A 14,391-nucleotide genomic window follows, 5' to 3' on the forward strand; every position below is an offset into this window, starting at 1 on the left:
TGACTATGACTTGATTCTCATATAGTATATATTATTATCACAGAATATGATTTAATCTCATTTTTGTACAACTGTGAGACAAGGATATGGAAAATTGTCTTTGGTTATTCACAGTTATATGGTTTTCCTATGACTAGTGATTGAAGATGATGAGAAGAGAAACTGTAATTCTAATTAGTTTTCATGAGAGGAACTCTACTGCTTCTTCAAGATCCTGAATGCATATCTCCCAATTTTGCATATCACTTTGAAAATTTTGATAGATGAAGGTTTGTGATTTAAGAGAGACTGCAAAACTGCATCCACACCTTTCAAAGTCACATTACACTCTGTTAGGCTGCATCAACTTGGAGATCATCAAGCACCTTCTTGACTTTGGTTGCGCCTTTTGGCCGGTAATAAGCAAGAACCAAGATTCTAGTGAGCTCACTGTGACTTCTTCCTGTTTCTTTTAATATTCTAAGCATTCAGTCTCTCACTGCTTCTATTTGAAGAAGTAACAATGCTCTCATTGTTGATTCCCTTCAAACTTCCTTGTGCCTTTCGAATTGCCTTCTTATCCTTGATGACAAGTATTTTCCACCTTCAACAGTGAATCCAACTTTAGCACATTTCTTTCACAGCAGGCACTCTAATAAATCTGTGTACTTCATATTCTCATGCTAAGAATTGTTGATGATTGGTAATTAAAGTAACTTACTGGTGCATTCGTGTAAATCCTGCAATCCATTGTGAGCTTTTGTCTTATTGAAGATGATGAGTTGATGACAAGTAAGGGGTGGCTTGACAAAGAAGGCAAGCTGTTGGACCGAAGATGCTGCGAGCTCTAGTATTTGTTATAATGGCTGCAATCTCTTCTCTTGCAAGTTCTGAACTCTCAAGTTGTAGAGGCTGACAATTTGGCATGCTCATACTTCATGTATATCAGAAGAATCAAGGGAGACAAGAAGAATATTTTCTCTTTGGAAATGTCACAAAGTTGGCATGCAAAGTCTGTCATGATTTTTGGATCTTGGTGCTGCCATGGCATTGTCTATACTATGCTTCCCACTAACCAAACTTACCAACTCATGCATCAAAAACATTGACTTTGGATTTGGAATCACATTGTAGCATCTTCCAAAGATGTGATACATTTACAATGTTCCCCCCATCTTTGACAATATGCATTTATAAAAGAACAAATTGCACACTTCAAGAGAGGATTCGATTGATTTGCCATAACAATTGGATCATCTGTCTGGAGGATGAGGAGCTATTCTTGTATAATTCTAGTCAGTGTCGGAATCTGCATGCCGACACAAGCTGAGAGTAAGGGAATCTTTTTTTCCATCTTCTGATGTCTGTGGCTGGTGAAGTGCATGGTGGATCACCTTATTCAACTAGTGAAGTGCTTAAATATGCATACAAGATAAGAACCCACCTAAGTACTATATTTTATGAGTGTCAATGAGTCATGCACATAGTAATTAATAGTTAATTACTTAATTTTGTACTACTGTTGCATAGTTTAATTGAGGAAAATGATGACATGATAAAAAATTAAAGTCTCTTATCAAAACTAAATTACTACTAACTCAGTTGATAGATTAGAAAAAAAAAATCAACTTAACCAGTAAACTATATCAGTAACTTGTTGTTTGTAGTGTTATCTGATATTCACGAGAACAATTAAAATATGTTTTCTTGCATCATCTTTGATTCATGTAGACATTATTCAATTCATGTAAACATCATTTATCAATCAAAGGGCAGCATATGAAAGTTGCAAGTTGCAGAAAAGAAACAGGAAAAAATGGCAATCATTTTCCTTGACCAGTTCTATCTTGCAAGTAGATTAAGCTTGTTGTATTTAGAATTATAATTTATAAGAAACTTTGGAAACAACAAATTACTTATCTAACTGAGGATGCAAATTGTGAAGCATGCAAACTAACTTTACATTGCACCAGTTCTATAAGATGAGTTAGGACTATATTCCTTACAAAGTTTGTATAAGAGAATAGTTTAAGAGAGTGATAACCAACCTTGATAATAGCAGATAAAAGCTTTATTATTTCCCTTTCTTATATAATTACATATACAACACTATGGAACTGTGAGATTCATATCAAAACAAGATTAAGTATAAAATGTACAACAAAAAAATTTAAATGAATAGAAAGCAAAAACAAAACCACTCCCCATAATCTCACTTTTCAGAAATAACTTGATTGAACTTGCAGGAGCTCCAACTCTGCCAAAACTTTTGCAACAGTTGACTTCAATCGAGAATCACACGTCTGCGCCAAATCAATAAGAAAAACCTGAGCTGATTCTCCATATTTTACTCTGTGCTCTTCAATCCTGAATATTCTGTCCAACATCCATAGTGCTTTTTCTTGAACCTTCACATCACCTGCTTCTAAAATTTTGATAATAGCTTGCACACCTGAATTCTTGGCTATCCAATTGATGCCGCCTTCACAGATTTCGTCTTGCAAAAGAGTTGAAAGGGCAATCAAAGCAGCCTCAACTGCTTCCCACTCCTTATCTTCAAGTATTTTGATAAGTGCCGGAACAGCACCAGCCTTGACCAGACAAAATGTGGAGTTCACATAGCAATAACCATCATGCACTTCACAATATGCTTCTACTGATGGATTTACACAAAACCACTTTGACTTCCTACTCCTCCTGAGGGACAGAGAATTTTGTGATAGCTGAGCCAAAGCGGTCGCAGCTCTGAATTTTGCAATTGATGAACCACTTGAGAGAAGTTTCACAAGCAAAGGAATCACCCCTTGTTCAGCTGAATAGAGCTGCAGTTTCTTGTCAGAAGGATTTGTGAACCTAACTATAACACAAGCAACAATTTCAGCTAAGGTTCTTGTCACAGGCGAGTTACTTCCAGTGCTCGAAGCCATATTGGATATTAAAATAGACAACAAATTTGCTTTCTTCAGAATATCAGTCACCTTTTTATCACTAACTGGAAGATTACTCAGTATGCCAAGAGCTGCAGCCTTTTCACTATCTGATGATGATGATGAGACAATATTAACAATGTGAATAAGATGAGCTTCATCAAGATGTTCACTCAACTCATCTGTAAGATCTTTGGAAAGAGTATAGAGCAAATTAAGGGCCTTGCTTCTTGTTGTAGTGTTAGTTTCCTTCAGAAAAGGCAAAATTAGCTGAAGTGCTCCTTTTTCTTTCATTTTTCTTCTCACTTTAGATGCGCGAGGATGCGCAGCGATGCTACTTAGAGCTTCCAAGAGATGGCCTTGAATTATTGGGCTGGAAAGGTTCAAGAGTGAGAGCATCTGCTGAGCAACATCCTGATTAACAATAATAGATTCCGACTGAGCAATTCTTGCAAGAATAGCAGATGCTGGCTCCCTAAGAGTCATTAGCACAGATGTTACTGAAAAAAGAAGCTGCAGCAATGATCCTGCAATCCCAGACCTGATTAGAAGTTGCACATTTTCTGTCACACTGGAAAGATTTTGCAGGGCATTTAGAGCAGACAACTTGGACTCAAGTTTGCCAGTGTGAAACATGTTGACAAGGGGCTCGATTGCCCCATCTTCGCCGAGGGAAAGTTTGCTGTGATCTGTTAGCACCAACCTAGAAAGTGCTGTTGCCATAAGGATCTTGTTCATGTCAGAGCCTGCAATAACATGATTTTTAAATAATTATATATATAACAAAGAGTTGTGTACTGATTAAAACAGATGTATAAAATTCAGTTATGGGAAGTTCTAAATCACCTTTCTTCAAATACTGCACTAGAGGCTTAAAGTAACCAGCCTCAGCCATGTGAAGTGCATTTTGAGTATTACTGGACAACATATCCAACAACTTGGCTGCACCTTGCGAAGCAATGGGGTCGCTTCCATTAAGGATAGAGACTAACATTACAATGCACCCCTGAATTCTTCCAATTTGCCGTCGAACTGCAGGAAGATCAGAGAGTTCTAGCAGCAGTCCCACTGCTTCCCTCCTCTCTTCTGCATCTCTTGTTAGAGACTTCACCACTGCTGATAAAAACTCGGTTTCTGCCATCTTCTCCTGCACAGTACTATTACATAAGATAACTAAGTAATTAACAACAACAAATACAGTCAATTTCACAAGAAATGTTGCCTTATTTTCAGAATTCTACCTTTGTGTCATCATTTCCCGAAGCCATATTTCGTAACAATTGAATGATGTTAAGTCTATTGTCTGCCTTACACGAACGCAGTCTATTTAACAGAACAGCAACAACAGCTTCCTCATTAACCAAACAACTTTCCAGCTTCTCATCCCTGATGAACTCCTTTAGTCTCCAAAGAGCAACTGCAAATTCTTCATCATTACCATTCTTAAGTTGCAATACAACATCTTCTATAGTAACATTGACTATTTCCTCTTCTATTTCCCCTCCACCATACACATCATTTGCAAACTCTAATGATACTGGACTTGAAGATAGGCTCATGTTCCCACCAAATCTTGCATTCATAAACTGTTTTTGCAATGTACCAACCTTTTCTCTAAAATCTGTGGACAATTCAAGGAGCAATAGGCCTAGTGATCGACCAATATCATGTGTTGTGTCCTCAATATGTTTGCTAGGGTCTTTCAAGCTAGAACTTTTTTTCAAAGCTTTAGCACGGCTAAGCGAAGTTTCAATCGATTCCAAAGATTTTCTGATGGATGGCTTGTTTTCTATAACTGTGATTTTGTCACTCAAATCACTGAAAATTGGTGCCAATTTCTCAACCAACATGGCAAACTCGGTAAAAGCATCTATCTCAACTTCAGGATTCATAGCAAATGAAGCAACCTCATCAACCAGAGCTACTAGCTCTGACATGAACTCAGAAAAGCTTCTCTTTTCCATAATCATATTCATGAAAAACTGGATTTTTTGAAGGAAAAAAGAAAAGAAAAGAATAATCAGTTACACAATTAGTAAACTGTAACTGGGAAACACATGATAAAGGAATTAACTTTATAAGAAACTAATGGGAAATTGAGAGCAAAACATAAGGGAAAATCAATCACACAGAGAAATTCAAGAAATTCCAGAGGGAAATTGAATTGAACCTGTTGAGAAAATGCAAGGGATGACTAAGAAAACTGAGTAAACACCTAGAAGTTGAGCTTAGACTTCCACATGTTAAAAGCTGAGAACTTTTCGAGAAATCCAAACCAACAAGCAAAGAATAAGACCACCCCACTTCTTAAATCTTCTTATTCTCACTATTGAAGTTGATACAGAAGGTAAAACAAGGGGTTGAAATTTGAGGTATGAATTATAATAAGAACAAGTCATTGTTTGATAGGAACTACCCATTAAATGTAAGATTGTATTATATGGTTGTCTTGTTATAATCTTCATGGACCTCACGCTGATGAAATCAAAGAAAAAAAGACCAAGTCAAAATCTTGTAATAAAGTCTCCTCTAAACTTTTATTTTGTCCTTTTTTTATTTTTTATATCTTTGGGTTAAGCTTTGTTATTTACTCCAGTTTGCTTGGAAGCATTTATATTTTGTTTTCAGTTTACAGTTCCATAGTTCCATGTTTCAAACAGGTCATTTATAAAATGATTTGCTGTATTTTCATTCCTTAGTCAAACTTCAACTCACCTGAGACGGCTATTTCCCCATGAAACTCATGTTTGAATTTGTTAAAGTTAATGTAAAAATAACAATTAAGAAAGGCACTTTTTTTCCTTTTGGGGAATGATAATCTAGAAGAACTTTAGTTATTTGTACTATTCTGAACATATAATGATATAATACAAGTCTAAAGTGTTTCATTTCCTTTAGTAGGAAGAATATTCATTTCTTATTCTTTGTAGTACAAATTGGAATATCATGCTTCCAGCTTTTAACACTAGTATTTCAATTCTATTATAAAAAATTTGATTAATTTTGATTAATTTATAGCAACATATGTGCAACCTGGCATTATACACGTTCTTAAGAGGCTAGCTATTTATTCTCTTTTTTTTTTCTTTTCTTTCCCCCCTTATTCAGCCTATGCAGACTTATTCTAATTCTGGTAAACAACGAAGGGGGAAAAAAAGGAAAATTCTGTTTTTTTATTTTTTAAAATTGTAGCAAATAGTAGAATGTAAAATTGGAGAAGTAAGATATGGAGGATAAGAAAGGTGAAGTGACATATGATAAAAAAACTATTATTTTCAATTTTTGTTTCTTTAGTTACAATTTATGTACAAGTATCAGCAATTAGTTATTTTCCATGACTAGTAACTGAAGATATTGAGAAGGGAAACTCTAGTTCTAATTAGTTGCCTCGAAAGGCGTTCCGCGCCTGCTTCTAGATCCTGAATGCACATCACTAAATTTTCCATGTGGCTGTGAAGATTCTCAATTGAGCGAGGCTTGTGATTCATGAGAATCTTCAAAGTTGCATCAACCTTTTCAAATTCATTTGTGTCACATGATTCAACTCTATTAGACTTCAACAATTTGGGCATCACTTTCCACTTTCCCTGGCTTTCTTGTTCCTTTGGACCATTGATGAACAACAACAAAGATTCCAATGAGTTCAATGTGACTAATTCTGCTTCTTCTAAGATGGCTAAAGTCGCGTTGTCTTTGCTTGAGGAAGAAGCAACCATAATATCCTTCTTGAATCCTTTCATGTTTGTCAAGGCTTTCTGAATTATTGCCTTCTTGATCTGTTTCCTTGATGCAATGTATTTTCCAACCTCAATTGAGATTCCATTTTTGGCTTTACTTCGCCTGCGAATAACTGACTCGAGCTCACACACGCTTTCCCTTGATTGCACTAGCCAATCTTGAACCATACTAAATATTTCCAAGAGCCTTAGAGATCCATCTAATAGTTCATGGATGCATTCTCCTGCCAAATCTTGTTGTGAGTTTGGTAATTGGAGCAGATTGTTAATGCACTCATGCAGATCTTGCAAGATATCAAGATTCTTGATTATCCAAGATGATGAAGAACAAGAGGTGACCTCAGAGTCCTTCAATCTCCGGCAATGCTCCTCACATTGCGATCCAAAAGGGTGTTGCGCCGATGGCAGGCTGTTGCTGCGAAGATGAAGAGAGATCTTTGTGTTTGTTTCAAAAATTGCCATTTTTTTCATGTGATCAATAGCACAAGTTGTTGTTCTAAACACACAATATCTGACATCTATATATAGCAAAATTGTTGAGGAGACAAGAAGAATATTTTTCTTTTTAAATATCACAAAGACTCACAAACTTTGACCTTATAATCTTGAAGCTACCACAGCATTGTTTGGTAAATGCTTCCTACAAGCCAAGCTTCACAACTCATCCCTCATCAATTAATAATTTTTTGATGTTTATCTAAAATGCATGCAGGTGAAGATACTAACCATCAAGTGGATAGTTTATAATAGTGTCTATTATTAACTCATTTAAAGTGGGATAAAATATTTATTGATTTTATGCATGCGTGTTAGAAAACATAATATTTTATTAGCATACTACAATATTTGCAAGTTGTGTTTAGACCCATCTGGTTTGGCAGATTATGAGGAGATTCAGAAGATGAAGAGGACAACCACCACAATGGAGTGTAAAGCGTGTGTAGGTGTAGGTGTCCCCTAGAGTTATTATTATTCAATCTTCAGACTTACATTACACAAGGTTTATAGCGCACAACTTCTATTTCAGCTCACAGGAAATATATTTAGAGCAATCACTGGCTAAAAGATTTAGTAACAAAATGCCATGAAAACAATTGGTAACGACATTGACATAATCAAAATTGTCTTAAAAATTTAATTTTTAAAAAATAAAATGAAACATTTTTTCCATAAAATACTATAGGGAGCAGAATCCATATTTAAATGTCTAAATTTGTGTAGCATAGACGTCACTGTCATCATGGCCAAAATATGATTAAAAAAAATACTACGTATACACAATTAACCATATCCATTTATATATAAATACATGTGCTTTTTTAACATAATATCAATATATATTTTGTATTTCAATGTGTCAGACATGAGTAACTAATTTGATATCTGATTTTTAGAGTACTTGTTGCATAATTAATTTACAGAAAAGACTGAGAAATCTGCAGCGCTGAACCAATAGAAGTTGATTGTAAATTAGGATTCAGCTTAAATATATAATCACCACATTAGAAATACAACTAAAAAAAGAGTCAAAATAAGATCATTAAAATACCAAAAATGATGAAACATAGAAGTCAAATACATTATAAATTACACAAAATAATCTCAGCACAAGGATTCAGCAATAGTCTAGTATTGAAACAATCTAGCCAGAAGTACATCAAAAACTGGAGGGGAAAAAAAACATTTCATTAATCTTGCAAAAACTATATCTAGGTGTTTGTTGCTCTTGTGTAAATCTGCTGACTTGCGTGCGCGGAGACCAGTCTAATTGACCCTCTAGCCATCAACTCTCTTATAGCCCTCCTTGCAAGCGATCCATTAATCTGTAACAAAGAAAGGAAGATGATGACTCTTTTGGGAAGAATAAAACATTACTCATAGTCATAGAGTGCTTCATGAGAATCATATATCTTATTGTGCTAAGTGCAAGCAGGAAGTGTGCTGCAAAAGCTACACTTAGAACGCCTCCGACAGAAAAGGATAATGAAGTCATGATCGTAACTGTCAGAAAGAGATCATCAAGAAAGACGGGCCTTCAATTGTACATATAATTGCGAACTTTAAGCTTAGAGGTGAAGGAAATGTAACCAGAAACCAATATGGTTTTTCTAAAACAAATAAATGCTGAGGCCTCATCACCTTTACAAACTAGTGGTTTGGCAAATCATATCTACATGACGGGATAACTTTATTAACAATCAACCGAGAAGAAAATAGTTGTAAAATTCACAAATGAAGGCTGATGTTAGAGACAAAGAGTGGAGTATTGACAACCATAAATAGAAGACAAAATCAACAGTGTAGATAATGGATAAGATATAACAAGAGCATAACAAGTAACACAAGCCACAAAAACAATATAACAGAAAAAAATATATGTGCACAAAACTATAAACACAAAAGAGGGCACACAAAGCCTTTTAGAATTAGCCCCAAATAATGCAGCAGCAGAGCAGGACTGCAGGAACATATATGCAAACAGGATAAAGAGTTGAATTTATCCTAAGCTTACAAACTTAGAATGTCAATAGAATTAAAAACAAATTCAAAGACACTTCAAAAAGCAGTGACTCCAATCCTAATCACAACCTAAATCTCAGATCCTGCTATAAACACACATCAAGAAAGAACACTAATGCTTGGGAGAGTAAGAGAAAGAGGGGTACCCTCAAACGATCAGAGAGAATGGAAGGAGTGATGAGCTTGAATTTGGGAGCTTCAGAGAGGAGCTTGTCATAAGTACCCTGATCAAACAGCACCTGGTTGTTCACCTTCTCCTTTTGCTTTCCCTTGCTCCACTTCTGTTATTCACATTCACAATAACAAAAAACATCCAAACTTTAAAATCCCCAAAATTACCCAATAGGTCAACCAATAATTCATTTAGAGCCCAAAAGAAAAGTACATTTATTTTAAATATTCAAAAGAATAAAAGGGGACCTTCTTCTTCTGCTTGCCACCACCAGATTTGGCGGGTTTAGAAGATGGTGGAGGAGCCTTATCCTTCTTTGGAGCCTGCAATCAACAATCCAATGGAACCAATCAGAGTGATGTATAGTGAATTGAAAAAGAAATCAAATTTAGGAGATGCACCATGGAATGGGTTGCGAGAGAGGAAGGAGAAAGGAGTTTGGGTGCAGCGCCGGAAGTTGTGGTCTGTTCAAGTCAAGTGGCAGCAGCAGACGAAAGTGAATGTGAAACCCTAGGGTTTTCTAAGGAGGGGTTAACCTAAACATCTAAACGACGTCGTTGCACTTCTCTTCTTAAAGCATTGGACTGTTCTTCCTTTAGGCCCATCCCGTAGACTTCATTTTGCTCTACATACAAGCCATTAGGGCTTGTATGCTTTACAAGTTCATTAAGCAATAAACCCACAAAACGCGCTGCATGCCCTACGTCCAATACATGCGCTATATAAAGATCCCGCGTATATGTAACTACCAAATTTAAAAGATTTGTTTCCTTCTTCGTTCTTCTTCTCGTTCTTCTTCTTCTCGTTCTTCTCTCCTTATTTCTAGATTTGTTTTCTTCTTCGTTTTTCTTCTCGTTCTTCTTCTTCTTATTCTTCTCTCTTTCTAACTCTAGTTTCGTTTTCTATCGATTTTTGTTTACTGAAATCAAAGTTTGGATTCGTTTTGAAGATAATGGATGATTCAACCTCAGATTCTCAGCTGAATTAGGGCGAAGTGGATTATGAATTTGAATCTAACGAAGTTTCTGAGGTTTGATTTACATACGTTTACTCTGAATTTTGTTGCAGTAATTTGTATAACATTGTGTAGCTGAATAATTCGTGAACATTGACTGTGAGACTAACGCGTCAACATAAATCTGTGGATTGAATGTAATGTATTTGATTGATTATCTGGAATTTATAGCAGACGCTCGGGTGTAGATCAAAACTTGTTTGGGTGTATTTTTTCTAGAGTGTGGGTGTATTTACAGTTTATGGCTTTTTCTGTTATTTTAGCTGAGTTGTTGTCGTTCGGGTGTATTATATGAGACATGATTGGGTGTATTTTTAGTTTTCGTCATGGTGTATTCTGCGCCCTGTGTATTTACAGCTTATGGCTTTTATTGTCATTTTGGTTGAGTTGGTGCCGTTCGGGTGTATTATATTACCAATGATTGGGTGTATTTCTAGTTTTTGACATGGTGTATTCTGTAGCCTCTCTCTGTTGTTGATGACCAGTTTGTTCCAAAGGTTGGAATGACCTTTACCACCCTTGAAGATGCTGGAAAATTTTACAGAAACTAGTATTTCGGAGATGTTATTTCATTTGACACCACATACAATACAAACAAGTAATAAACTGTCCCTTTTTATGATTCTAAATTAATGTGTTTTATGAATATGCCACAGAGGTGTATATTGGGTGTTTTTTGGGTGTATACAAAGCATTTGTTGGGTGTACGTAATGATTTTCCATTCTGCACTATGGTAATTTGTTTCAGGTATAATTTGGTTTGTGGTTCTTTTGTCGGGGTGAATCACCACGGTCAGTCAACACTTCTTGGATGCTCTTTGATGAAAAATAAAGAAATTGAATAATTCAAATGGTTATTTCAATGTTGGCTTCGTTGCATGGGAGGAAATGCTCCGAAAGGATTTTTCGCCGATCAATGCGCATCAATGAAAAGAGCTTTAGAGGCCTGTATGCCAACAACAATTCACCGTTGGTGTATTTGGCACATCATGAAGAAGATTTCAAGCAAATTAAACGGGTACAAGGGACATGCAGAAATTGAACAAGAAATAAGCGAAGTTGTTTGGAACTCTCATAGTAAAGACTCATTTGATAGGAATTGGAATGAATTTCTGCTGAATTTTGGTCTTGTGGACAACAAGTGGCTTTCAGGTAATGTTTGTTTAAAATCTGTAGCAGAGGTGTAAATTTAATTTTCTTCGGGTGTATTTATAGTCTGTGTTTGGGTTTATTCTGCAGATCTCTATGAAGACCGTCATATATGGGTTCCAGTCTATTTGGATCACCACTTCTGGACAGGGATGAGAAGCACGCAAAGGATCTCTATGTTATAAAATACTGTTTATTTTTTTTTACAATGGTTTAAGGGTTTTGGGTATTAGAGTTTAGGGTTTTATAGTTTACGGGGTACGGGTTAGGGTTTAGGTTTTAAGTGTTTCGTGTTTAGGGTTTTAGGGATAAAACATTAGGGGGATAGATTTTTTGGTGTATATTCAACGTTCTTTGGGTGTAAAAAATGGCAAGTTATGGATGTATATTTGGTTTGATTTTTTCCTTCATATTATAGTACCTGTAATTCATACATTTTGAATACAGCAGAGAGATTTTAATTATTGAAAGAAATTTGACAATAAACAGAACTATAATTGAAAAATTTTTACAGCATGTGTTCAATTTGTTACAGAACTATATAACATTTACATTAAACAGTGTCAATATCCTCAGAATCTATCTGACAATATGGACTCAATAAAAACGAGGATGGCTTAGACAGTCTTATTGCATTACTTTTCCTAATGGCTTCAGCTTTGTCTAGATTCATGTCATGGAATAGAATCCTGGAAGCATATTCCACTCTAAAGTGGTCCACCTCGTCCTACAGTTAAAAAGAATATTCTGTTTAATCAACCATGTTAATTGAGAAATGTAATACAGAGTTATTTACTTTTTAAACACATTTACCTAGCTGACATTTATTTCATCTAAGCACACTTACATTTCTTCCAACTTGGTTTCTGGCTGCCATTTTTTCTGAAATAAAAAATACACTCATAGATATCAGCAAGATACACCCAAGGATATAAATAAGATACACCCATAGATATGAATCAGATACACCTATAGATATCAGTCAGATATCACTCAAACATGCATTAATATACAAGGGCAAGCAACATTACAAGGTCAGGCAATATACACCCATGGACAATCAAATATTAGAACAGTGAAACTGTTGAATATATATTATAGTATATCAGTTCAGAAAAATACACCCATAGATATCAGCAAGATACACCCAAGGATATAAATAAGATACACCCATAGATATGAGTCAGATACACACATAGATATCAGTCAGATATCACTCAAACATGCATTAATATACAAGGGCAAGCAACATTACAAGGTCAAGTAATATACACCCATGGACAATCAAATATTAGAACAGTGCAACTGTTGAATATATATTACAGTATATTAGTTCAGAAAAATACACCCATTGATATCAGCAAGATACACCCAAGGATATAAATAAGATACACCCATAGATATGAGTCAGATACACCCATAGATATCAGTCAGATATCACTCAAACAAGCATTAATATACAAGGACAAGCAACATTACAAGGTCAAGTAATATACACCCATGGAGAATCAAATATTAGAACAGTGCAACTGTTGAATATATTACAGTATATCAGTTCAGAAATATACACCCAACAAAGTGTGTGATATACACCCAACAAGTTACTCCATATACACCCAGCAAATTACGCATTATATTCCAAACAATCAATTACCAGAAGAACTAGAAAAACAACTACAGTAATACTTAGAACAACTAAGAAGAACACTATAACCTAGAACCAAGAATAACAGTAAAACGTAGAACAAGTAGAATATTAAAAAATGTAAAATGAGACTTAGAACAAGAACAATAAAACCTAGAAGAATGTAGAAGAACAGTAAAACCTAGTTCTTCGTTTTCGAAATCTGGAAAATATAGAATATGAGTGAAATAGTAACGTAACGTACCTTGAGTATTATAACTTCGTTTTTTCTTGAGATTCTTGATCGAGAGTTCTACGTTGTGTTGATGGAGAGTTATGATCTTCGCGACAAGTGCTATCTCTGCAGTTTGGAATGTTGCTCGAAAATGGACGGTTTGTATTTTCTTTGAACGGGTTGGAGAAGTGGAAGAGTGCGCCATTAAGGAGAGCTATTTGCGAAGAGAAACCGTTTGAGTGGGACGCGTGTAATTTATGCTCCATTCAAAGTGAGATGAGTACGCGTGTGAATGATGTATGGGTTGGGAACTTGTAAAACTTGTAGGGCCTTTTTACTTGTATGTGTAGCAGGCCCGTATATATATATAATAGATTTTTATTTCTATCCATAAAAAAGATAAAAGATCATTATAACAATAAATGAATACATTTCCAAAAAAAATTGAATTAACAAAAAACCCGCAAAATTTTGTTTGACAATGACAATTTTTGTGTTTTATCAATCTTTATAAATGGTGAGATGAAGTAGTCTTTTAAAATTTATAAATGACAAATTCATTTGTGATTTTTTGTTAAATAAGTTTGTCTCTCACCATTAAAAAAAACGTTATTTTCATTTAAAATTTATAAGTGAGAATTCTTAGATGATTTAATATATTTAACTAAATTATAATTCTAAAAAATAAGTGTTCTCTTTTATTATATAGCAAAGAATTTAGAACAAAGAGCGATAAATTTATTCCTTTGTTTGCATGATTTGCATGAAAACTCAAAGTCAATCGTAAGTTTACTCAATTTTATTTATTTATTTATTTTGGCCGAGCAAATTTAACTATATATAATTTGTAATTCCATCCTTATTAGTTAAACAATTTCATCGTTATCATAAAAATAAATATTACATTATCTGCAATAATTATATACAAGGTGCTAATTAATTAATATATTACAAAATTCAGAAGCCGTTAAGTTGGATAAACAACTACTAATCAAGAATGTTGAGAAGGGCAACCCTGATTTTGGTTAAGTGC

General features: G+C 34.9%; 3 protein-coding genes across 3 annotated transcripts; all 3 read right to left on the reverse strand.

The window, feature by feature from the left end:
- Positions 1-2,006: 2,006 nt before the first annotated feature.
- Positions 2,007-5,283, reverse strand: LOC107476655 (U-box domain-containing protein 44). The gene is made up of 4 exons (XM_016096506.3): positions 5,077-5,283; positions 4,148-4,888; positions 3,753-4,053; positions 2,007-3,652 (listed from the first exon to the last, which is right to left on the reverse strand). Exons 2-4 carry the CDS (start codon positions 4,880-4,882, stop codon positions 2,199-2,201), a joined length of 2,490 nt encoding a protein of 829 aa, XP_015951992.1. The 5' UTR covers positions 4,883-4,888; positions 5,077-5,283; the 3' UTR covers positions 2,007-2,198.
- Positions 5,284-6,203: 920 nt separating this feature from the next.
- LOC127739609 (uncharacterized) lies at positions 6,204-7,105 on the reverse strand. Its single transcript, XM_052258054.1, has one exon. The coding sequence runs from the start codon at positions 7,103-7,105 to the stop codon at positions 6,245-6,247; it is 861 nt and encodes a 286-aa protein (XP_052114014.1). The 3' UTR covers positions 6,204-6,244.
- Positions 7,106-8,175: 1,070 nt separating this feature from the next.
- LOC107476654 (40S ribosomal protein S25-2) lies at positions 8,176-9,890 on the reverse strand. The gene is made up of 4 exons (XM_016096505.3): positions 9,737-9,890; positions 9,584-9,658; positions 9,310-9,444; positions 8,176-8,466 (listed from the first exon to the last, which is right to left on the reverse strand). The coding sequence occupies exons 1-4, from the start codon at positions 9,737-9,739 to the stop codon at positions 8,353-8,355; spliced, it is 327 nt and encodes a 108-aa protein (XP_015951991.1). The 5' UTR covers positions 9,740-9,890; the 3' UTR covers positions 8,176-8,352.
- Between the last annotated feature and the right edge of the window lie 4,501 nt (positions 9,891-14,391).

This window comes from Arachis duranensis, chromosome 3 (genome assembly GCF_000817695.3).
Source record: "Arachis duranensis cultivar V14167 chromosome 3, aradu.V14167.gnm2.J7QH, whole genome shotgun sequence".
Taxonomy (NCBI): Eukaryota; Viridiplantae; Streptophyta; class Magnoliopsida; order Fabales; family Fabaceae; genus Arachis; species Arachis duranensis.

Excerpts from the sequence above, each read along its gene's own strand:
- LOC107476655 (XM_016096506.3), bottom strand. The coding sequence starts at position 4,882 with ATGAATATGATTATGGAAAAGAGAAGCTTTTCTGAGTTCATGTCAGAG. Across the intron at positions 4,054-4,147 it reads CGGGAAATGATGACACAAAG|GAGAAGATGGCAGAAACCGA; the intron begins GTAGAATTCTGA and ends AGTACTGTGCAG. Across the intron at positions 3,653-3,752 it reads AGTGCAGTATTTGAAGAAAG|GCTCTGACATGAACAAGATC; the intron begins GTGATTTAGAAC and ends ATGTTATTGCAG.
- LOC107476654 (XM_016096505.3), bottom strand. Across the intron at positions 9,445-9,583 it reads GTGGCAAGCAGAAGAAGAAG|AAGTGGAGCAAGGGAAAGCA; the intron begins GTCCCCTTTTAT and ends TGTGAATAACAG. Across the intron at positions 8,467-9,309 it reads TTCTCTCTGATCGTTTGAGG|ATTAATGGATCGCTTGCAAG; the intron begins GTACCCCTCTTT and ends TCTTTGTTACAG.
- LOC127739609 (XM_052258054.1), bottom strand. The coding sequence starts at position 7,105 with ATGGCAATTTTTGAAACAAACACAAAGATCTCTCTTCATCTTCGCAGC.